We start from the raw sequence: 23,642 nt of genomic DNA on the forward strand, positions 1-23,642 counted from the left end.
TAATATTTAATTTATTTATTTGACAGAGAGATCACAAGTAGGCAGAGAGGCAGGCAGAGAAAGAAATGGAAGCAGGCTCCCTGCTGAGCAGAGAGCCCGATGCGGGGCTTGATCACAGTACCCCAGGATCATGACCTGAGCTGAAGGCAGTGGCTTTAACCCACTGAGCCACCCAGGTGCCCCTGAGATGCTTATTTTATAGGCAGGAAAAAAGAACTCAACACGGAAGTGTCTTCTACCTGAATGTGCTTCATATTCTCAAAGAAGTCCATTTCTGGATCATGGCAATCAGTGAGCTGTACCAAGTCTTTAAATTCTGGTTGATCTGGAAAGGTTTGAATTAAACAGGAAAGCACTGTGGTATAATCCTGTTGTATATTCTGCAAATGCCAAATTGAGAAAAACAAATTTTTTTTAAAGAATTTGGTGGGTATTAAGGAGGGCACGTATTGCATGGAGCACTGGGGTATGGTACATAAACAATGAATTTTTGGAACACTGGAAAAAAATAAAATTAAATTAAAAAAGAAATTAAAAAAATAAAAATAAAAGAATTTGTTTTCTAGATAATATAAAGAAACACAGAAAAAAACCACTATAATGTTTACAATTTTCTTTTAATGTAAAACATTCCCACTGTAAACACAAACTGTAAGATCAGAAGTGATCACTCTCCTTTTAAGAGTTTTGTATTTATGCAATTAAGTATTTTAATTAAATGTACTAAGCTGTTTCTAACAACAACGTAAGTAGGGAAAAATAAAAGCAACAACAAAATCCGTAAAAGTAGTACAGACAAAGAAAAGAAAAGACAAAGATATAATTGCAAACCCCAATACCTCTGTCTGGCTCTTCAATCCTTTCCTCAACTTCTCCAGGAGTGAACGATGAATGATTTCCCTATATTCTTTCTCCGTGACATTCAGGGCAGCTAGCTTTTTGATGATGCTCATCAGGCACATGCTGGCATTATCACTTAAAGACATGTCTCCTAACTCGAAACAGGAAAAAAAAAAACCCCTAATTATTCTGTGTAATAACTATAATATGGAATATTATTTCCCAACGAACAGCTTACAAAATGTTGATACTCCTCTATGTAAAGATTCCTCCTAAGAAATGTTCCCCAAGTACATTGTATCTAAGGAAGAACTAAATGTAGGGCTGTGAGGAATATGCACGCATACCTCAGAGATATTGTGACTTTGGTTCCAGACCACCAGAGCAAAGTGAAAATCATAATAAAGTGAGTGAAATGAACAAATGAATTTTTTGGGTTCCCAGTGCATGTAAAAGTTATGTTTACACTATACTATAATTTATTAAGTGAGTAATAGCATTATTTCTAAAAAACAAGGTACATGCCTTAATTTAAAAAATACTTAACATGATCTGTTATTTCAGTGCATCATAATCACTGATTGCAGATCATCGTGATAAATATAATCATAATGAAAAAATGAAATACTGTGAGAATCACCAAGATATGACACAGAGATATGAAATAAACAAATGCTGTTGGAAAATGGCGCTGACAGGACTTGTTCAAAGCAGGGTTGTCACAAACCTTCAATTTGTAAAAAAAAATGCCGAAACCAAAAAACACAGTATCTGCAAAGCATGATAAAATGAGGTAGTCCTGTAGTAAATAACTGAAAAATCATGCTTACTGAGAAGTAAGCTGATTTGGAAAATATGGATATTTGGAATATTTGGAAAGTATGATGCAATATATTCCAAATATTCCAAAAATTCCAATATATTCCAAAAATATTTGGAAAATATGATGCAATAGACTTTTTGATTAGTTTTATTTCTCAGAGCAAACAGAATAAAAGATTCACTAAAGCTTGTTTTCAATATTCAGGATCATGTGATAACTGCAAACGACAGAGTTGGCTGGTATAATTTTGGTTAGTTGTGCTCCAATTCCCAGTTTGAGCAATGTAGGTAGTGAATGTGGAGAAAGTATTGCCAACTAAGCCAAGCAGGCAGTGATTTGGAGTTCTTTGTACTAGAATTTGATATGAAATATGAAGAATTAGCCCCAAATGGGGAGATTACTTTTTCACATATTACATAATCATTAATATCAGATGAATAGTTATAAAATGCCACAAAGAGATTACTGATGACATTACATGGTTAATTATAAATCAAAGGTTTCATTTTCCCCAGTTTTGGGTTTTAATTCAGTCCAGCAACATGGTACTTAAAATAGTATGAACCCTTTATATTTCTGAATCAATAAAAGAGGGCAAACTGTCAAATAATAGTGACAAAACTTCAAAACACTGAGATATAACTGAAATACTATACAATTCACCCTTTTAAAGTGTACAATTCAGTGTTTTTTGGATATTCACAAGGTTGTACAGCCATCACCACTATCTAACTTCAGAACATTTTCATCCCCCCCCACCCCCCAGCCCCAAATAAAACCCTGTGCCAATCAGAAGTCCTCCTTCACCATTCCCATTTCTCCCTCCCTGGTAGCCCTTGGTAACCACGGATTTACTTTGTCTCTATGAATTTCCCCTATTCTAGCACATGGCTTTTGTATTTTTCAAAGTGCTTCCACATATTATTTTATTCAAAATATTTGTCTTTTAGATCATGAGAATAACAATATGGTCTTCACCAAACAAAACAGTCTGCAGCTACAAGAAATTTTACACAAAAATCTGTGTCTTGCTCACAACACAAATTAAGAAATCAGGTCATGCAATTATCGTATGATCTCTCTGATATGAAGAATTTGAGAGGCAGAATAGGGGACCATGGAGGGGATAGGGGAAGAAAAATGAAACAAGATGGGATCAGGAGGGAGACAAGCCTTAAGAGACTCTAAATCTCATGAAACAAACCGAGGGGGTGGGGGTAGGGAGAGGGTGGTTGGGTTATGGACACTGGGGAGGGTATGTGCTATGGTGAGTCCTGTGAAGTGTGTAAGCCTGATGATTCACAGATCTGTACCCCTGGGGCAAATAATACATTATATGTTAATAAAAAAAAAAAGAAATCAGGTCATGTAGTTGTAATATCAAAACAATGAAAAACAATTCATAAATTTTTGCTATAAAAACCTACCTCCATATTATAGAAACAATTATGCATAACTGAAATTAAGTAGTTAGCATCCACAGTTTGCATCTCTTTAATGTAAGAGGTGATAGTCTGGAATGTTGCGAAGCGAACATCAAAGTTGATATCATCAAGATGTCTTTGATCAAAGGCATTAAGCTACAAGAAATGAAAACATTGAAACACTGTGAAACAATGACAACGTAGATGAAGGTATACAAATCTTAAATAAATAAAATGACAATACTTTTGAAGCAAAAGAGAAATATAAGACTTTCTTACCTTGACAACATCAGTAATATATTTTAATCCATTCTCAAAATCAGAAAGAGTCTAAAAGGAATGAAAACAGCATATTATTATTGAATAAAACTTTAACTTTTTTTTTTATTAAAGATTTTATTTATTTATTTGGTGGAGAGAGATCACAAGTAGGCAGAGAGGCAGGCAGAGAGAGGAGGAAGCAAGCTCCCTGTTGAGCAGAGAGCCTGATGCGGGGCTCAATCCCAGGACTCTGAAATCATGACTTTAGCCAAAGGCAGAGGCTTAACCCACTGCGCCACTCAGGCGCCCCAAATCCTAACTTTTCTGTCCTCCTCCCTTCAATTCCCTCTTTCCACTCAAAATTATATGAAACATCATGTGGACACCAAGGAAGCTGTCAATATGTGTTACATGTCACAGTGATCTTTTTAAAAAGGGGTGGTTTGGGGTGAAATGAGTACTACAGACCTGGAAAACTGTACAAAGCAATTGTCTTGACAACTTATTCTTAATAACCGAGAAGAGTTTTGCTAGAGGCTTGAGGAAGTTTGTAGGCTCCAGACAATGTTTCAACAGGTTTTGTACTGTCACCAAAATATCAACCTCTGTATCCTTAAGAAGGAACATTAAGAGAAATCACATTTTAGTAATTCAGAAAACTGGTCAACTTGGCTTTAATATTATAGCACAGAAAACAAATAACTTTCAATAAGCATGAGTCTTAATCAGAAAAAGTTATTTCATAGGCCTTTGAAAGTTCTTGGCATTTTAACTTCACATAAAATCCACAATAATGTCCATTAACAGTTTATTCCTTTAATTCTAATAGAAAATACACATGGTTTTGGAACATAATTTCTTCTATGTCCAGTCCCAAAAGGGCCAAGAAAAATGAGGTTGCTCAAGAAAAATACTCACTTCTGGTTCTCTACAGTGCTGTGGTCTTCTATACTGAATTACTCTATAGTAAGAGATGTTCAGTGTAGCTACTAAAGCCTCAATGAGTTTGAGCCATTTGATTTGACTTGAGATTAAACTAAAAGTTGGAAAATCATTTTAGAAACTCCTAGCTGCATGTAATATTAATACAGTCTGACTTTTCGTTAGCAGTTCTGCAACTGTGATGCATACTTAAGATTATATGATGTGCTTCTTGGGTTCCAGATTTGTTATTGATCAAAGTGAGAGGAAAAAAATCTTGAAATGGATTAGAAGCTAAAGAAAGGAAAATGAAGGATTGATGATGGTGCTTCCACACTCTTGTTTCCCCCATTCCTAACTCTTTCCCAGTGTGTCTCCTCTGTTTTCAATTTTTTATTTCTGTATAAAATCTTTTTGCAAATACATCACAGAATCTAAGCAATGAAAATTATTGCTCATGGATGAACCTTAATAATAAAGTACCACTTTAATGACAAAGCCATGTCCTGTGAATTTTTACCTGAGGAATATTGCCACGGTGGAGGAAAGGAAGAAGAAGTGTGATGAGCAGAGAACTTTGTTCTTTGTCTCTCATGAACTTGCTGATCCTAGAGAAGGTGAAAAACTGATATGTAAGATGCACAAGTTAAGAGTATTTCTCTAAGAAGTTAAACTTTTTGTAAAACATGTGACAGACACAGGTGGCTTTTATGTGTTCATGTAGGAAAAGTTTAACTGACTTAAATGCAGTGTCCACTTTTATTTCTCTCCAACTTCAGGCTCCTGGCTACTAATCTATTTCTCTTGCAACATCTGATTTTGTAGGTGAGTTAGAGTAAACTCCGATGCTATAATCTGACAATTAGCAATTTCTTTTTTTAAATTATTTTTGTTATTAGTACTTTTTGGCAATTAGTAATTTCTCACTTCACAAAGAAAATAACATTTTTAAGTGCCAAGACTTGTTTAAGGCTTTACATGCAGTATTTCAATTTAACTCCCACGATAGCCTTCCATGTAGAAATGGTTTTTAGCCCCATTTTGCCCAAAGAAAACTGAGACTCAGAGAAGCTGATGTCACACATCTAAGAAGTGGCAGAGCAGGCCTTTCAAACCCAGTCTTTATGGTGCCTAATCTCTCACCTCCTTTTCACTACCACACAGCCTCTGATAAAATTTAATGAGTGTATTTTGTGTGGTTTCCCATTCTGTAACTTAGAAATACAAAAGTATGAATAAAACATTTCAAAGCAATTCCTGGAAGATTCTAATACATCATTTTGTTGTTGTTGAGGTAACAGAAAAAATAAACTTTGAAGAGTTAAGTCCTGTAACAATTCAGAGTTTTAAATGGAAACCTTTTTTGTACTCTGGTTTAACAACCTTGCTACAGAAGACACAATTTTATACTACTAGGTCTATTGTCAAAAAGAATCTTTAAAAATCCTTGCAAGATCTTGACCCTTAAAAAACAAATAAACAGAACAACCACAACATGCTTTTTTAAGTGAATTATTTTTATCAATTAAACTAAAAAATAAAATGAAAAGTATGTGATCTCATGTAACTCAAAATTCTAACTGAACAAAGTATACAAATCTATTAGCCTACTTTAGAATTTTGAAGATTTTCTCTCATAATAAAATGAAGATAGATGCCATAAAAGTTTTTTAATGAATATACTGGCAGAGAAAAAGAATTCTACATTATCTTAAAAATGGAGGGCATTTAAAAATACTTAAAACCTTTTCAGCTTATTACCACATTAAAATAACTGAAAAACTGGGTAAAAGTTAGCAAAAATTAAAACCCCGGATAGTAATGTTATCTTTTAAGGACCAATATATCACTTACTTTGACAGAATGCCAAGTTCCTTACTGACTTGTGCCCTATTCTTCTTCTTTTTCACCTTTTCTGCACTTATTGTGGTTTTGCTAAGATACTGGAGAATTGCAGGTACATGAGGTAGAATTAATCGTCCTCCCATCGTGATAGACTCTGAAAAAAAAGTAATAAATGTTTTGATTTTAGTGAACTATTAAAGGATAATCGTATACTATCTTCATAATGATAGACAAGGAGAACACTCAATTTTCATAAAAATATAATAAATTTTAACTGTAAAGATTAAATAACTTTTTTCTTAGCATTAATAGCAGTATTATTAGCTAAATTATAAATTTATATATGAGACCCCTGAGGCTTTATGTAAGCCATTTTTGGTACTAGTAAAAGAACTGTTAGGATAATTTGACAAGAAGAATTCAGAGACATGGCAGTGGAAGTCATTTAATAATTTCCTGATGGATAGTTGAGCTTTCTGGAGCATAAATAATCTGAATTTCTACCACTACACAGAAAATTCAGTTTATATAAATTGGTATTAATACCTAGAGAAAAGAAACTTTTAATAATAATAATAATAATAATAATAGTAATTAAAAGAATCAAATTGTGTTGACGTTTTCCATTCTGAGGGCACAAATGCTACTTCAGAAATCTAAGAATCATTTACTTTGTACAGCACACATACCATCTGCACTTTCCATGTACACACATCCAGTTACTGGCAAGCTCAAAAGTGTTTCTGTGGGTTCAAAATCTGGAAGGTTAAGAAGGTCATCGGCTATCTCCATCACAATAGAGGCTGTGGCTTCTGAGAGATTCTTTGCTGAGAGAATTGCAAAAACGTTGGTCAGGATATCACACTCTGGGTACCCAGGTTTCTGTTTAGCCAGGAAAGGGAAATATCTGCAAGGAAAAACACTGAAGCTGTCATCTTATTTCTCAATATGTTTATTTCTGAAAACAAGTTCAATAAGAATTTCCATATTGAGCTTAAATATGTATGTGCACCAACATCAAATGGGAAATTACTTTAAAATCTAAAATTTGGGGCGCCTGGGTGGCTCAGTGGGTTAAAGCCTCTGCCTTTGGCTCAGGTCATGATCTCAGGGTCCTGGGATCGAGCCCCGCATTGGGCTCTCTGCTCAGTGGGGAGCCTGCTTCTCTCTCTCTCTCTGCCTGCCTCTCTGCCTACTTGTGGTCTCTGTCAAATAAATAAATAAAATCTTTAAAAAAAAAATCTAAAATTTGATGGATAATTCTAGACACCTCACAAAGATTATGTTATCTGGGCACTTTATGTATATCTCCCATTTAATCCTCATGACATCTCTATAATGTGGTAACCTTATCCCCACGTTACAGATAAAAAAACCGAGATGTGTCTAAAGCCACTGAGCTAATAAGTTGTAAAGCTGAGATTTGAACCATGGTCTGAGCCTTTTCTAAAAGAAATGTACTGAAGACAGGCTATTTTTCAATTATAAACCTTTTAGAATGTGAATGTTTATACACTCACATAAAAACCAATCCAATGCTCTAAACATGGGAATCATTTACCAAACAAACATTTACCGTGTCAGGATATGCAACATTCAGAGATCAGGATCATTTTTGGAAGAGGTGGTGAATCCATCCCCAAGTATGAAAGATGAAAGACACACACAAATGATAGAAGCATCCCACCCAGAGGAAACACACCAAAAAGGATAGAGTGCACAAAAGCTTTCGAGCCAGTGGCAAACCAGCAACTGTTTTACTTCAGGGATGTAGTCCTCTAACAATCAGCAGGAAGGTAAAACCAAAAAAATTCAGATAGTTCCAATGATACTTTATCATCATTGGAAAAAGCTCAAGCACTTTTAACATACTTAGTACTAACAAACTAAGGAAAAGCTGGAAGTACGTCTCTAACAATTACAGTACTTCTGATTTTTAAGTTTTAATGAAACTGTAAAACTAGCAAAAATGCATAAGTTTTACTATAATATGTACAATTTTAACTTACATTGCAAGATGTTATTTTACTTTTTTTTTTTTAAGATTTTACTTTTATTTGACAGAGAGAGATCACAAGTAGACAGAGAGAGAGAGGGAAGCCTGAGCAGAGAGCCTGATGTGGGACTCGATCCTAGGACCTGAGATCATGACCTGAGCTGAAGGCAGAGGCTTAACCCACTGAGCCACCCAGGCGCCCCCTATTTTTCCCTTTTTCAAAAATAATAAATGAATACTCTAAAGATAAATCATAAAAATTACCTCTTCCCTGTTCTGGGGTACCCAAACCTCCACATGCTATAGTAACATTAACAGTTTCTCACATATCCTTCTAGGCATTTTCTACTTCATTTTATATTTATACACATGCACAGGTATTTTTCTTGGTTTACACTGTTCAGCAGCTTGTATTTTTCTTTAAACCTGTGTATTTTGAAATTCACCTACCTTATTCTCTTTAACTGTACCTATCGTATTTTACCATAAATCATATTATTAGTAACCTTGACTCATTCTGACTAGATTGGTCTAAAACATTGTCCTTTTTAAAGGTGGGAGAAAAATGGTCATACCTTGCATTTCTGCTCCAGACACTAATTAGTTTCAGCAGAGGTGTAGGAGAATACTGACTCTCAGATCCAAGCCTTCTGATCTAGGACACAAAATAAAAACAGAATACAAAATAAAAACACATACAGAACTGTCGGAAAAAAAACAACAACTAAAAAGCAGAACAAGTACAGAAATCGCACCAGAGGATAAACAGCCAAGGGACAGAGATTAACATTTAAAGGACAGACTGAAGAAAAAATAAAGGAATCCAAAATAATGGTTACACGGGAAAAATGGCAAAGATGGAGCAAGAAGTGCTAGACCCTTAGAAGGAATGAGGTACTCGAGGTTTCAACTGGTTAGAAACGACAGAGCTCAAGCAGCTAGAATTCCTAAAATCAAGTCTCCTCCATAGTCTTTTTAGTCATAGTTAAATAACAGGTGTCATCACAAAATGGTTACAAACAAGGAAATATGTAACAAGGATATCTGTGTATTTTCTCTTATGCTTGTCAAAAATCCAGAGACACATCACTGAGGTGCTGTAACAGTTATATTCCATTTGCTTAAGAGATATAACTATATTCAAATTAACCTTAAGTATAAATGTCGTGGTATTAAAGAAACCAGCTCTTGAGCTTTAGGTGACAGTGAAGGCAAAGCCAAGTGTTCTAAAATGTTCAGAAACAAAGGAAGACTCGATGTAAAAGAAAAGACCAGGATAGGCATTCATGTCTGGGTGTAGACTGTGCTGGTTAAAGTCATACCAAAGGAAGAAGCAGAAGGTATCCCGGAAGAGGGTAGTAATGAAGTTTACCTGGGGCCAAACTGCACCATGAAATACAGCATCAACTTCTTCTGTTCTGAATTGGTAAGACTCCCAGTCCAGAAAGATGTCAGTTACCATTTTGATTCCAAGACGTCTTAAATTTTTCAGTGGGTTAATAAACCTGAGCTGTATCTGTAAAACAAGATCTTCTCTTAAAAAAACGTGTTTGATTTTTATCCTTGATTCCTCAAGGAGGCACTGTTGCTCAGATGGCTAAGAATCAAGCTGGACATCCTGTTAAGTCTATTGACTGTGGCTCTGATCTACATGGAAATTCAACTCATCATATCATACTGCTTTTCTCATTGAACAAGACAGGAAAGCAGAGACTTAAAAAATCACATGGTGAGATGTGCGCCATTGTCACTGCCCAGTAAAATCACATTCAAGGGTCCTTTGCAGGGGAAAAAAAAATCACAAGTGGAACAGCTGCTCGGTGTCCTACATTGTTGTATTTCTTTAGCTAAGTGATTGTCTCAAATAAAATCCTGATTTCTTCCTATGAACAGAACATTCTAAATAAAATAAACCTTTCTTTTTCTTCCTTTTTTTTTTTGCCATCACAATGTCTTAGATTGGGGGAAAAATTAAACCTTTATTTCAAATGAAGTCACTTTCTTTTTCATTTTCGTAACTTGTATTATTATTTACTTTTTCTAAAACTAGGAGTTTTCAATCATTCTTGTTAACATTTGTCTAGGAGACTAGTTAAAGAATTTATGGTCTCTCTATATAGTGGGATACTTCATGCAGTATAAGAGAACGAGGTGACTGAATCAAGGTATGGGAAGATCTCAAAATACATAGTTCAAAGAAAAATGCAGTTTGGAAAAAAATCAAAATTTGTCTGTTTAGAGGCACAGAGGCTGGAGTGGGTGGATGCCTGAGTTAAAGGCAAACCTCTTACATAACAGACTCTGCTACTTCTACAGGCATCTCCTTCCCTACCTGTTACAAAATCACAAATACGTGGCCAGTTTGCTCAGGTTCAGAGCAGAATAAGTCATTGAGCCCCCACCAGTAAGTCCAATGGCATGACAGCCAAAGGTCTGACCTCAGCTTAAAAATATCACTGAAGGCGTGGGGGAATTGGAGGGTAGGAAAAGAATAAATGAAACAAGATGGATTGGGAGGGAGACAAACCATTAAGAGACTCTTAATCTCACAAAACAAACTGAGGGTGGCTGGGGGGAGGGGGGTTGGGAGAGGGTGGTTGCGTTATGGATACTGGGGAAAGTATGTGCTATGGTGAGTGCTGAGAAGTGTGTAAACCTGGCGATTCACAGACCTGTACCCCTGGGGCTAATAATACATTATATGTTTATAAAAAAATTAAAAAATTAAAAAAAATATCACTGAGGGAAAATGTATTAAATAGTGTGCCAGACTGAAAATGCCAAAGATATCCAATGGGGGGGGGGTTATTATAAATTTGAAAAGGGAAAAGCTTCACGAAGAGGCAGAATTTCTAGTGGATCTTAAAGGAATGTTGTAAAAATCAGACAAATGGGGTAAAGTGCAACCACTAGTTGTTTTTCCATTTGATTAATATACTGTGGTCTCTGGATATATAAGTGGCCAACTTATTTTTACATATGACCTTAGTGACCTGTATCAAAATCTAAAAACCACGCTGAAATTTATGAAGACAACTCAATACTCTAATATAATGAATATCAAGTTTTATGGCCACAACATCATGAAGAAAATTGTGGACTTTAGTTCCTAGACGAACAGTCTCCATGACTGAATTTCATGTACATTTAAAAGTCCACTGTTTCAATGTTCCAAAATAATAAAATCAAACTAAAATAACCCTCATGATATACTCTTCAGTGTCAGTCAATGTCTTGGAGGAATTAAAAGATATAAAAAAAGTAAATGTATAACTTAGCTCAAATACACAAATGTAGAAGTTTAACTTACTTAAGAAGTATTACTGTTCAGTAATTCATTACAGTACCTCAAGGAATTCTTGTCCAAGAATTTTTTTAAAAAGCTCCAAACTGTCAAAAAGCTTAGCACCTCACTAACTAATGATCTATAAAATTGCATAAATGATCTTTTGAGTCACTGATTGTTGACTCAGGAGTAAGTCTGCATTACTGAGTAACTTACTCTAAGTTAATCAAAAAGTCAGAGAAATTACACAGGGTTTATAAAATCTCTAACCTTTTATGATTTAATATACCCAGGAATGAAGTTACTATCACTCACTATAAGGCATAAATGAAAATTTCTCACAGAATTCTCCCTAATACCATGAAGCTCTCATATAACACAGAGAAAGAATTTTCCAAGACTTCTTTTCAGCTTCCAGTGTTGCCCCCACCCCAAGCCTCTTTTTCACAAAGTAATCAAGTGAAATTTTAAAAACATCAAACAGACTTATTACCCCCTGGCTTCAAACTTCTCCAGTTTTCCCAGTACACTTCGAAATAAATCCATCTCAGAGCCCATGAGGCCCTACCGACCTCTCGACTTTTATCTTACATGATTCTTCTCTCTCCTTCTGCTCTATCCAACTTGCCCCTCTGTCTGTTCTTAGATGTGTCAAAACTGTTCTACCTCAGGGACTTTGCACTACTAGTCATTTTACTCTGCCTAAAAATGTTCTTCCCACAGCTGGGTAGATAGAGGAGTTCAAATACTACCTCCTTAGACAGGACACTGGCCATCCTAATAAAAGCAGCACCCATTCACTCCCAGTTTGGTCACTTCCTATCACATCCCTTCATTTTATTTTAAAGTCTTCACATCTTCACGTCTCTCCTCAACATGCTCATATTTTCCTCTACTTTTGTGAATATATGGAGTGTATTCCTAATAGCTGTTTTAAGTTTTTGGCTAATTCTATCATCTGAGCCACGGCTGGGTCTGCTTCTACTGATTGATTTTTCTCCTTATTATGAGTAAAATTTTCATCCTTCTTGGCATGCCTGGGAAAACTTGACTGGATGTCAGAGACACTGAATTTTGTTTTCATTTAAATCATTTGAAAGCTTTGGGTTTTGTTCTCTGATGTAATTAATTTACTTGGGAAAAGCATGATCTTTGTAAGCTTTGCTAGGTTGCCAGGGCAGCCTTTATTCCAGAGCTAATCTGGTTCCACTATTGAGGCACTCCCCTACCTAGGATTCTTCTGGTGCCTTGGGTTTTATGGGGTTTCTGCTCTGGCTATTGGGAACATGAGCCATTCTTAGCCTTGTATTAGTCAGAGGACTATTCTCAGCCTCCTCCTTTCTCATAGTTTTTCCATGTCTGTTCAAGATGGATCAACAGGGACTTGATTTGGCCTTCCTTCTCAAGCACTAAAAAACTGAAGAGAATCTATGAGATAGTAATTTTCAGATACTCGATAGCAGGCAGCAAAGGGCAGTAAGCCCTGAAGGGATAAACAGAGAAGGGGAATCCTATACGTTCCCTAGATTCCTGCCTGGAGTTTCAGGCATAAGTGTGAGAAGGCAGAGTCCAGGCACAGGCCAGTCATCTTCCTAAGATGAGGAGATGGAGTAGTGTGGCTTGGGGAGAACTGACAGGCAGAAGTACTGGAGGGAAGAAAGCTACAGAGAGATCTGCAGAGGTTCTCATTTATTTCCCTCTCTGTTCTCACCACCAAGTGACATTATTCTCATTATTTCTGTATTTATTAAGTCTTTTTCTCCCATTATATTGAGTCCTTACCTGAGTCTCATTCCCCACCTAGAATGATGTCTGGGAGGTGGTAGGCATGAAATAAATATTTACTAAATAAATAAGGGGACAGGAATTTTTGTTTGCCTTGTTTACTGTTCCATTTCCGGTGCTTACAACAGCCCCTATCACATAGCAGGGGCTCGATTAATATTTGTTGAAGGAATGAAAGAATAAAGAAAATAAAATGGTGCCTAAAAAACAGAAGGTATGTTCTAAATCCCTGGAGCTTGGTAATCAGAGGACAGCATTTCATCAATTAAAGGAGATTTATGTCCATGTGAAGTTCAAAAAAAAAACCAGCATAAAATTCTGGCTGTCAATTTTCAGTTATCATGACCATATCTGAGAGGCAGTTCACCAGGCGTATCAACAAATCAAATGAAACAAATTTGAGCCCAATGAAAACTGTGCCCATTTATCATTAACTGAGAATCAACAGCAAAAATCTTTGAGTCTAGATCTTCACTTCAAGTCCCACTAAGAAGCCTTTAGTCCATAAAGACATTAAGTTTCCCTAAGCTTTCCAAATACTTATGCCCACAAACCTGTTTCAACAGAACATAAATATATTGTCTTTAATACAATTCAGCAAATATTTACTGAGCACCATCTTGTGAAGCTTCTGGCAGTTAGTTGGCTGCCGGGTCTTGCTACTTACCTTTACTCAAAACACTGCACTTACAGTAGGCAAGCTTTTACTTGCAAAAGGTCTCTGCGCAGCTCTTATCTCAAAGTAACAAGGGTGATGCTAACTGTATTCTGTTCATTCTCCAGCCATTCTGGATAAAGCTGGAAGATGTCTTATACCTCTAGGCTCTTGAAATTAAAATGTGAAATACCAGATCAGCTATCCCTGTATATAGAACTAACTATACTATATATACTATATATAGAACTAACTAGCTATATCCCTGTATATAGAACAATCTATTATTTAAAACCTCTTTAAAATATACAAGTGATATACAGCTGACCCTTGAATAATGCAGGGGTCAGGGGCATTGAACCCCTGCATAGTCATAAGTTTTGACCCCCCAGAATCTTAACTATTCATAGCTTGCTGTTGACTGGAAGCCTTACCAATACCATAAATAGGCAAATAACATGGAATTTGTATATTATAAATATTATATACTGTACTCTTACTTTATAATAAGGTCAGGTAGAGTAAAAGTTATTAAGAAAATCATTAGGGGGGGCACCTGGGTGGCTCAGTGGGTCAAAGCCTCTGCCCTCGGCTCAGGTCATGATCCCAGGGTCCTGGGATCAAGCCTCGCATCGGGCTCTCTGCTCAGCAGGGAGCCTGCTTCCCTTCTTCACTCTCTGCCTGCCTCTGCCTACTTGTGATCTCTCTCTGTCAAATAAATAAAATCTTTTTTAAAAAATTTTATTATTATTTTTTAAGATTTTATTTATTTATTTGACAGACAGAGATCACAAGTAGGCAGAGAGGTAGGCAGAGAGAGAGAGAGGAGGAAGCAGGCTTCCCGCTGAGCAGAGAGCCCGATGCGGGGCTTGATCCCAGGACCCTGGGATCATGACCTGAGCCGAGGGAAGAGGCTTTGACCCACTGAGCCACCCAGGCGCCCCATAAATAAAATCTTTAAAAAAAAAAAAGAAAGAAAATCATTAGGAAGAGAAAGTACATTTATGGTGCTGCACTATGTTTATCAGAAAAAAAATTCCATTTTTAAGTGGACTCACACAGTTTAAACCCACGTTGTTCAAGGGTCACCTATAATTTGCATCCTCCAACTACTCATAAATATTTAAAACAGTGAAGACTTTAGATATTGAGGTCCCAACCAATTTCCCAGTAAAATGCAGAGTCTTACTAGCCCAAGAAAAAAGCAACTACAGTGAATTTGTCTCACCTTTTCTCGTTGGTCAAGGATGTGTGATGCCGTCGCTGTCATGCACAGCAGTATCTGCAAAATCTTTGGTAAGTATGCACTAATCAGATGACTGATGTTCTTTAATACTGTTTCAAGGCTATTTAAGATACCATGCTGACGACCTAAAGGAAGAACTTTAGACAAATCCAAATCTTCTACTGCTTGAATGACTGCAGAATGACACTCTCCTAATGAAACAAAGATATCATGTAAAAGGAAGTATTACTTACTAATTACAGCTTCCTTTTTTCAATTGGAAATATTAGTTACTCTCTAATTACAGCTTCCTTTTTTCAATTCCCTCAATGATAAAGTATTTTCTACAGTTCCAATGATTTATACATGATAATATACTTCCCTAATGTATTTTCCTCTGATTCTCTTACCAAATTCAGTGAACTAGGCATGGGAGGTTTTAGTATTATCACACTACAGATGAGGAAACTGAGAATAAAGGAGAAACTTGTGCCAGAACTAAATCTCCATTCTCATCCTGTTTAGACTACTCCCCAAAACCTGAAATAGCATTAGTCTTTTGTTCCACCTAGCAACTCCCATGCATTTTTCTCACTCTCAGCTTTCACTGTCTATGTTGACTTGAGCAGTTTCATAGAAAATGTACTGCCTGCTACATTAGGAGCTTCTTGAATGCTGGAGAGCAAATGTTGTCTCCTGACACCACTGGTGAATAAACAAAAAATAGTCCTTTATAAACTGGCACCAAACTGATTTCATAATTTACTTAAAAGACTTGAATTGTTTTTGCTTGAACTTTACTTCAAACCACTGGTATGAAATCATGAGCTTGCTAATTCATACACTTAAATGGTCTATCCAAAAACAGTATCATATATAGCTCTCCTCTTACAATGGAAGCTGTTTCATTGAACAAATGCCTTTGTCTTCATCAAAGCCAGCTTCCTTTACAGGGCAGTATTACACTAAACGAAAATATTTTTTTTTTTTTTTAAACGAAAACATTTTAACAGCTGAATCCATTATCATAAAAAAAAAATTTCATACAACATATTACTGTACAAATAAATACCTGTGTTAGCCTAAGCAAAGCAATTATGGGGCGAGAGGAGAGATTCTATAGTCAGAAAGATCTACCATTTTCTAGCTGAATGGTCATAAGCAAAATAGTAAACTCTCTAAGCCTCAGTTTCCTCATTGGTAAAATAGAAACAGTCAAGTAATGATACCTCAGGTGGTTGTTTTAAAGATCAACTGAGTTGTATGTAAAAGGGCCCATCATAATGTCAGGCATGGAGTAAGCACTCAATAAATGTTAGCTATTGGGGCGCCTGGGTGACTCAGTGGGTTAAAGCCTCTGCCTTCGGCTCAGGTCATGATCCCAGAGTCCTGGGATTGAGTCCCGCATTGGGCTCTCTGCTCGGTGGGGAGCCTGCTTCCTCCTCTCTCTCTCTGCCTACCGTGATCTCTGTCTGTCAAATAAATAAATAAATAAAATCTTAAAAAAAAAATAAATAAATGTTAGCTATTATTATTAACTACTAACATTGCATACCAGAGAGCATTTTAGCTCATTGGATATACCTATTCTATTCACTTCGTTTAGATGGTGAGGTTGAGGAATAAGTACTTACTTTTCTGTTTTCAAAAGGATCCAGGGTACAGGAGGTATTCAACAAGTCATTATTCAACAGATGAATGACTCAGTGAATGAATAAATACTAAGACAATAAAGTTAATTTCTCAGCATGCCCTAAGTTTCTAAGGAGAAAACTATTCATTGTATCTGGGGAAGCACTATTTTTCAAATGGCCTAAATGCACAACAGCAAAATCCGCACTTCTTTTCTTTCTTATTTTATTTTTTAAAAATAATCTCTGCCCTCAATGTGGGCCTCAAACTTACAACTTCAAGCTCAAGAATCATATGCTCCACAGACTGAGCCAGCCAGGTATGCCCCCAAATACACATTTTCTAATCAGGGGCTTACTAACCCATGGATGATGATAATCCCCAGGATAAACTGGGAGCTCCACCTAATTCAATCAAAATTTAAAATAACTCCACTTCAGCCAAAAGGCCACCAATGAGATTGGGAGGAACAATCACATTAGAAAGACGTCTAAGAGCATGGGAAACCTAGCTAGAGACATCTTAAGTCTATAGCAGAAAATACACATTCGAAGTAGCAGAAACTTGAGAACTACCATTCTTGAAGTGCTTCACAGGTTCAAACAGCAGGTCTAAGAATATCTCAATCTCCTCCGGTTGGGTCCCAGCAAGGAACCTCAGGACAATGGACATGCGGGTGCCTGAAGCGGCTTTCCCCTGAGTTTTACTGCCAGTCTTATTCTTCATTCGGCCATACAAAATTCTAAAAAGTCAAAAGAACATTATTTTGTTTGTAAATTAATCCTAAAACACAATACTAGTCATTCTGTTTTCCTAAGAGGCTAGAATAGCAGCAATAAAACAGACTTAAAAGGTTATTATACAACAAGTAAGGATGAAAATAGAAATTAGATATTTAACATAGAAAAATCAGAAAAACGGGGTGCCTGGGTGGCTCAGTGGATTAAAGTCTCTGCCTTTGGCTCAGGTCATGATCCCAGGGTCCTGGGATCTAGCCCTGCAGCGGGCTCTCTGCTTGGCAGGGAGCCTGCTCCCCCAACCCCCGCCTGCCTCTCTGCCTACTTGTGATCTCTGTCTGTCAAATAAATTAATAAAATCTTAAAAAAAAAAGGAAGAAAAATCAGAAAAACAACAGCAACAACAACAAAAAAACCCCAAATAACAACAACAACAACAAAAACAAGGCTGAGGGAAGCAGGAAGAAGGAAATAATAAAGATAAAAGCCAAAAGGTAGTTCTCTGTAGGAGGAAAAAACCAGTGAAATAGGCAAGCCAAATGAAAATGAAAATACATAGATTAAAAGGAAATAAGTGAATATAATGTTAAGTAAAATAAGGAAACTGGAAAGACTTAAATGCGCAATCTTCTGGAAAAGAACAGAAAACAAAACAAATAAGCAAAAGGAACTTAAGAAGAAAACCTGAATAGAACAGTAATCGTAAGTAAACATGGAATCCATGTAGTTTTTCAAATGAATTTTTTAAATTTTCAAGGAAAACATTCTCATGCTATATAGTTTCATAGCTAAGAGGAAGAAGGAACAGTCCTTTCTCTTTTATGAAAGTGGTATAATGTGATATTGAGATGGGCTGAAGGATACAAATAAAGGCATGAAATTATATACTGATTTTGCTTACAAATGTAAAACCCATTCTTTAAATACAGTATCCAGTGCTGCATTAAAACAATATTAAAGCCAAATGAAGATTTATCCCAAGAATGCAAGAATCACTAGTAAAGCCTATTGGACTGATAAAGATCAATGGCTCACAGAAAAAATTAATATAATTATTTTAATACATGCTTAATAGGCATTCTCAACTATCCATTCCTGGTAAGATACCACCAGTGATAGGACTGACTTACTTTCTTAGTATGACAAATGTTAATTTATAATAAATGTTACTACTTTAACATTCAAAATTGAAACACAGTGGTTTTTAAACTTTTCAATATTAGGACCCTTTTATACTTTTATTAAACATTTTTGAGGTCTCCAAAGAGCTTTTGTGTATGTAAGTTTTATCTATTGATATTTATCTTGGTAGAAATTAAAATGAGTTAACATAAAATTTTTTTTTTTTAAGATTTTGTTTATTTGTCAGAGAGCGAGCGAGCAAACACTGGCAGACAGAGTGGCAGGCAGAGGCAGAGGGAGAAGCAGGCTCCCTGCTGAGCAAGGAGCCCAATGTGGGACTCGATCCCAGGATGCTGGGATCATGACCTGAGCCGAAGGCAGCTGCTTCACCAACTGAGCCACCCAGGCGTCCCTAACATACAAATTTTAATGAAAAATAATTTTATTTTCCAAATCTCTCCCCACCAAAAATAGTGAGTCTAAAGGTATGTTTTACTTTCTTTTCACATTTCTTTGTTGTCTTGCTTACTAAAAAATAACTAGATTTTCCTGTTTCTGTAGTCAATCAACTATAGCATATTATAGTTGAAGAAAATCTAGCCTTAAATAGATACGCAGTTGGAGAAAGGAAAAAATATTTTGTAAGCCTTCAGGTAATTCTTTGAGATCATTGTGGATATCCCATTTTGATACTATACCAAACTTCAACAAGTGATTATTTCTTAAAGATTATTTATTTATTTGACAGACAGAGATGACAAGCAGGCAGAGAGGCAGGCAGAGAGAGAGCGGGGAAGCAGCCTCCCCGCTGAGCAGACAGCCTGTTGCGGGACTTGATCCCAGGACCGTGGGATCATGACCTCAGCAGCAGCTTTAACCCACTGAGCCACCCAGGTGCCCCAACAAGTGATTATTTCTTAAAGGCTGGTTGCAATGCAGAATCTGAAACCATATTAAGAAGCTTTGTGATCTGTTACGTTAAAATCCGTCTCTCTATCTTGCACTTTGAATGGATCTTTAACCATGAATGATTCTGTAACCTGCAGCAATTATCTGGAAAACATGCCATTCCATGAGACAACTTGTATTCAGTAGAGGTGCTTTATGCACACTTCCTACTTTGTCATACAAAACAATAAAAAGACAAGTACTTAGGGCTTAAGATTCACCAGAACATTAAATGAATTAGCTTTTTTGTTCTTTTCTTTTTTTTTAAACTCCAGGTTGTGGTAATGAAGTCACTGTCCTGGTAAGTGCTAAGGCACCACCAGTTTTACCCACTGTTTTGTTTTTTTTTGTATTGTCAGCACAAATATAGGCACCGTGGAAAAAGGTGATGTCTTAGTATTATGAAAAAAGCTCTAACCTCTTGGACCCTCTGAAGCATCTCAGTGACAGCCCCTGACAAGAAGAAGCAGACCAAATTTTAAGAAGGGCTTTACTGTTAAATCCAGTGTCAAGACAGGGATAACTACAAACACTACCACCACTGTTAATTCTGCTATGCTGTGTAGGTAATATGTAAATTAAAAGACAGAAAAAAGAGGGTTTTTTTTTTTTAATCATAAAAGAACGCAAAATTAATTTGACTAACGTTTTCTACAGGCCATGGGGTTTACTTTCTGGCAGGGGAGACAAGTGATAAGTAGGAGGCCATGTCACACAATTGTGAGGGAAAATAGAGCAAGGTCAGGGACTAACGGGTGAATAGAGGAAGGTGCGATTTTACACAAGGTGATAGAGGAAGGCATCCTGACAATACGACATTTGAGGAGACTGAGTGAAAAAGAAGAGCTAGCCGGTCATGTGTTCCAAGCACAGGGAAGAGCAGGACCACTGTCATGAAAGTGGGCTTTGAAGGGAGTGGCAGTGAATGCGTGGTGTGGCTGGACAGGCAGTCGGCAGCTAGGTCATACCAGGCTCTTGAAGGAGGAATAAGGACTTTCTACTTTATTCTCAGTAAAATGGAAACTCAAAGGTGTTCCCCCCACCTTTTTAAAAAAAGATTTTATTTATTTATTTGAGAGAGAGCAGGGGGAGTGGGAGGCTGAGGAAGAGGGAGAAGCAGGGTGTCCAGGGAGCAGGGAGACCAACCTGGGACTCGATCCCAGGACCCTGAGATCAAGACCCAAGCCAAAGGCAGATGCTTAACTGACCGAGCCACCCAGACACCTCCTCAAAGGGTTTTTTTAAATAGGAAACTAACACTTTGATGACTGTTACTATTACTTTTTCAACCAAGAAAATCCAATAAAAACAATTAAAACTAGTAAGAAAGGTTTGTGATGTGGATGATTAAATAATCAACACCAAAAATCAATAGCTTTTATATCTCACAGTTATATACCCAATGAATTATTTTTACTATTTCTCAATAATAAAGCTTAGAGGAATAGAGGATTTAATTTTAACATTACTGTTGAAATAACTCCATGGCAAGATCTTTATGTTAGGAACAAAATATTTTAAAGTAAGTCTCTATAACAATTTGATTTCCTCAAAAGGTTCAATTAAAAAAATCAAAATAAAATAAAATAAAATAAGTTTTTTATAATAAATAAAATTAAATAAACAAAATAAAATTTAAAAAATCATAATCCCTGCAAAAATCATAGTGGTATATTCACAATTGTTTTTGTGATCAACTTGTAAACAAATCAGTTTTAAACAGTGTAAATACCTCATCAGAATAGGAAATAGATCGGCTCGGTGGGCTGTTTTCACTACTGTATTGTCTTCAGAAATGCTAAAATGTACGATCTCTTCCTTAAAGCTTTTGTCTTCAAGCAATCTTTGTAAGTTTTCCCTTTAAAAATGGAATATAGCACAAATCATCACTTAATAATCAATGGTACTTTAAAAAATGCAATATAGTACAGTAATATGTATAACTGAAATTGGAAAATCTATGTTGATATGAAATGAAATAAGAATATCTATGTTGTAGTTGACATCTGTAAAGGAAAATTTTCACAAAATGACAAGTTTTCAAATTTTAAAAGGTAAAAGTGATTATGAGGACTTAAGACTTAGTCAATAATTCAGCTGTTTAAAAGAGATTAATATAAAAGCTTTCTTCAGTTCTTATTGAGAGTGAATCATTATGATTCCCTAAGTAATCATTAAGATTTTGACATTACTAAAGCAACAAGAAATGATATAACCTTCTCAACACATACTTATCAATTAGTAGTCTCTTTCTTACCTTACTTTCTAAGGAGAAGGATTTTTAATACACAAACACACTTTCAATTTTCATTTCTTACCTGAAAATAGCATTATAATTATAGTAGAAAAAGGAAATTTCCAGGCCTTCAGAAAATTATTTTAGGAAAGGCTCTCAAGGCAGAAAGATAAAAACCAGCCAAAGAAAGTGCATTTCTTTAGCTTCAAATAACTTACCTGTAAGGGAGGATATGTGGATGCTTATATGTCATTATACAATCCAGGGTTATTTTTTGCACCATTTGATCTTGATGTAGCAACAACTAAGAATGATATTTTATAAAATAAATTAATGAAGTCACATATACACACACCATGGGATAGTAATTTACTTGTGTTAATTTGCTAAACTAGGTTTCTTATCATCTAAATTTTTAGATGTGGGTTAAAGCTGATTGCTGACAAGAGCCTTACATCTTCCTGGAGGTATAGCATGAATAGAATACATGCTAAATGGAACTAAATGGAAAAAACTCTGACCCCTGAATCCCACATGACAGACCTTCCGGTCTATCAGTCTTTTGTTCAAGGCCAAATCCCTTCATAAATTTGAGTTTACAGCGGGGCTGGTCCTGTGATGAGGGAAAGCTCCCACAATCCTGTGAAAGCTATGGCAGTCAGTAAGATGCCAGGAAAGAAGACCCTGGCATTGAGCCTTTCAGGTCAGTAAGTTAAGAATTCTGCCTCTTGCAGTTTTGAACTCCAGCTTTATAAACAAACTGTATCTGAATTATGGGCAGAACAAAGATAAATTCTGCTGAAATCATGTAAGTTCCACCTAAAAAACATCCAAATGAAAAAAGGAAATTTTGTTTCAGATGGCTTAGAATGACATCCAATGCTTACTCTGCTTCTGACATTAAATTTTTTCTGCAATCTTTTCTGTAACTGAAGATCCTGTTATTGTGACTGCAACAGATTCTTATTCCAACTATCGGCTTTCATTCAGTGTAATAGACCCTGAAATCCCAGCACTGTGTAAGGCTAACTTACCTAGAAGTGAAAAGTAGCTACCTTTTTCTGGCATAACCTCTACTGTTAATACAGTTGATCAATGTTTAGTCACCCAAAATTTCTTTAAAATTAACAATTATTAGTACAGTCTAAAACTGTTTCTCAGGACATAGAAAATAATTATTAATTTTTAAAACACTGTACTTAAAATGCATACATGGGCCCTACTCATCAACAATTATTAAAAAGCGAAAAATGATTTTGGTAAAGTAAATGACAGAAAAGTCAAAAAGAATGGCAATGGCAAGAATTTATTTTACTTACCTGAAGATACAGCTCATATAATTTGGATTCCAGGTATAAGGCTCGTGGATTTGAAAACTTAGAGAAAACTTGCAAATGAGCAATTAACTGCCTAAAAAAACAAAACCAAAAACCATAGGTTAATACAGAATTAAAGAACAGAGACTTTCTTTTTTTCTTTTTTAGTGAGAGGGAGAGAGAGCACATATATGTGGGGTGGGGGTGGGGGCACAGGGAAAAGGGAGAGAGAATCCCAAGCAGGCATAACACGCCCAGTGTGGAACCCAATGCAGGCCTCCATCTCATGAGCCTGAGTTTATGGCCTGAGCTGAAATGAAGAGTTGGATGCTCAACTAATGGCCACCCAGGTGCCCCCAGAGGTTTTCTTTCCTTTTCTTTTTTTTTTTTTTGAAGATTTTATTTATTTATTGGAGACAGAAAGCATGACAGAGAGAGTATGAGCCAGGGAGAAGGGGCAGAGGGAGAGGGAGAAGCAGACTCTGCTGAGCAGGGAGCCCAATGTGGGTCTCGATCCCTGGACCCCTGAGATCGTGACCTGAACTGAAGGCAACGATTAACCGACTGAGCCACCCACGCACCAAATCCCC

At 36.3% G+C, this 23,642-nt stretch overlaps 1 protein-coding gene across 2 annotated transcripts in view; it reads right to left on the bottom strand.

The window, feature by feature from the left end:
• The window catches only part of UTP20 (UTP20 small subunit processome component), a 97,260-nt gene that overhangs the window by 33,697 nt on the left and 39,921 nt on the right, over window positions 1–23,642 (bottom strand). For both annotated transcript variants that reach the window (XM_046011149.1, XM_046011148.1), the window contains exons 23-37: window positions 23,056–23,146; window positions 21,955–22,040; window positions 21,233–21,358; window positions 17,269–17,435; window positions 15,065–15,273; window positions 9,483–9,626; window positions 8,686–8,765; window positions 6,804–7,021; window positions 6,124–6,268; window positions 4,790–4,877; window positions 3,817–3,960; window positions 3,367–3,417; window positions 3,091–3,243; window positions 840–995; window positions 240–380 (exon numbers count right to left, since the gene is read on the bottom strand). In XM_046011149.1, the coding sequence (XP_045867105.1) occupies window positions 240–380; window positions 840–995; window positions 3,091–3,243; window positions 3,367–3,417; window positions 3,817–3,960; window positions 4,790–4,877; window positions 6,124–6,268; window positions 6,804–7,021; window positions 8,686–8,765; window positions 9,483–9,626; window positions 15,065–15,273; window positions 17,269–17,435; window positions 21,233–21,358; window positions 21,955–22,040; window positions 23,056–23,146 (1,999 nt within the window). The remainder of the gene's footprint in view (window positions 1–239; window positions 381–839; window positions 996–3,090; window positions 3,244–3,366; window positions 3,418–3,816; window positions 3,961–4,789; window positions 4,878–6,123; window positions 6,269–6,803; window positions 7,022–8,685; window positions 8,766–9,482; window positions 9,627–15,064; window positions 15,274–17,268; window positions 17,436–21,232; window positions 21,359–21,954; window positions 22,041–23,055; window positions 23,147–23,642) is intronic.

This window comes from Meles meles, chromosome 7, assembly GCF_922984935.1.
Source record: "Meles meles chromosome 7, mMelMel3.1 paternal haplotype, whole genome shotgun sequence".
Taxonomy (NCBI): domain Eukaryota; kingdom Metazoa; phylum Chordata; class Mammalia; order Carnivora; family Mustelidae; genus Meles; species Meles meles.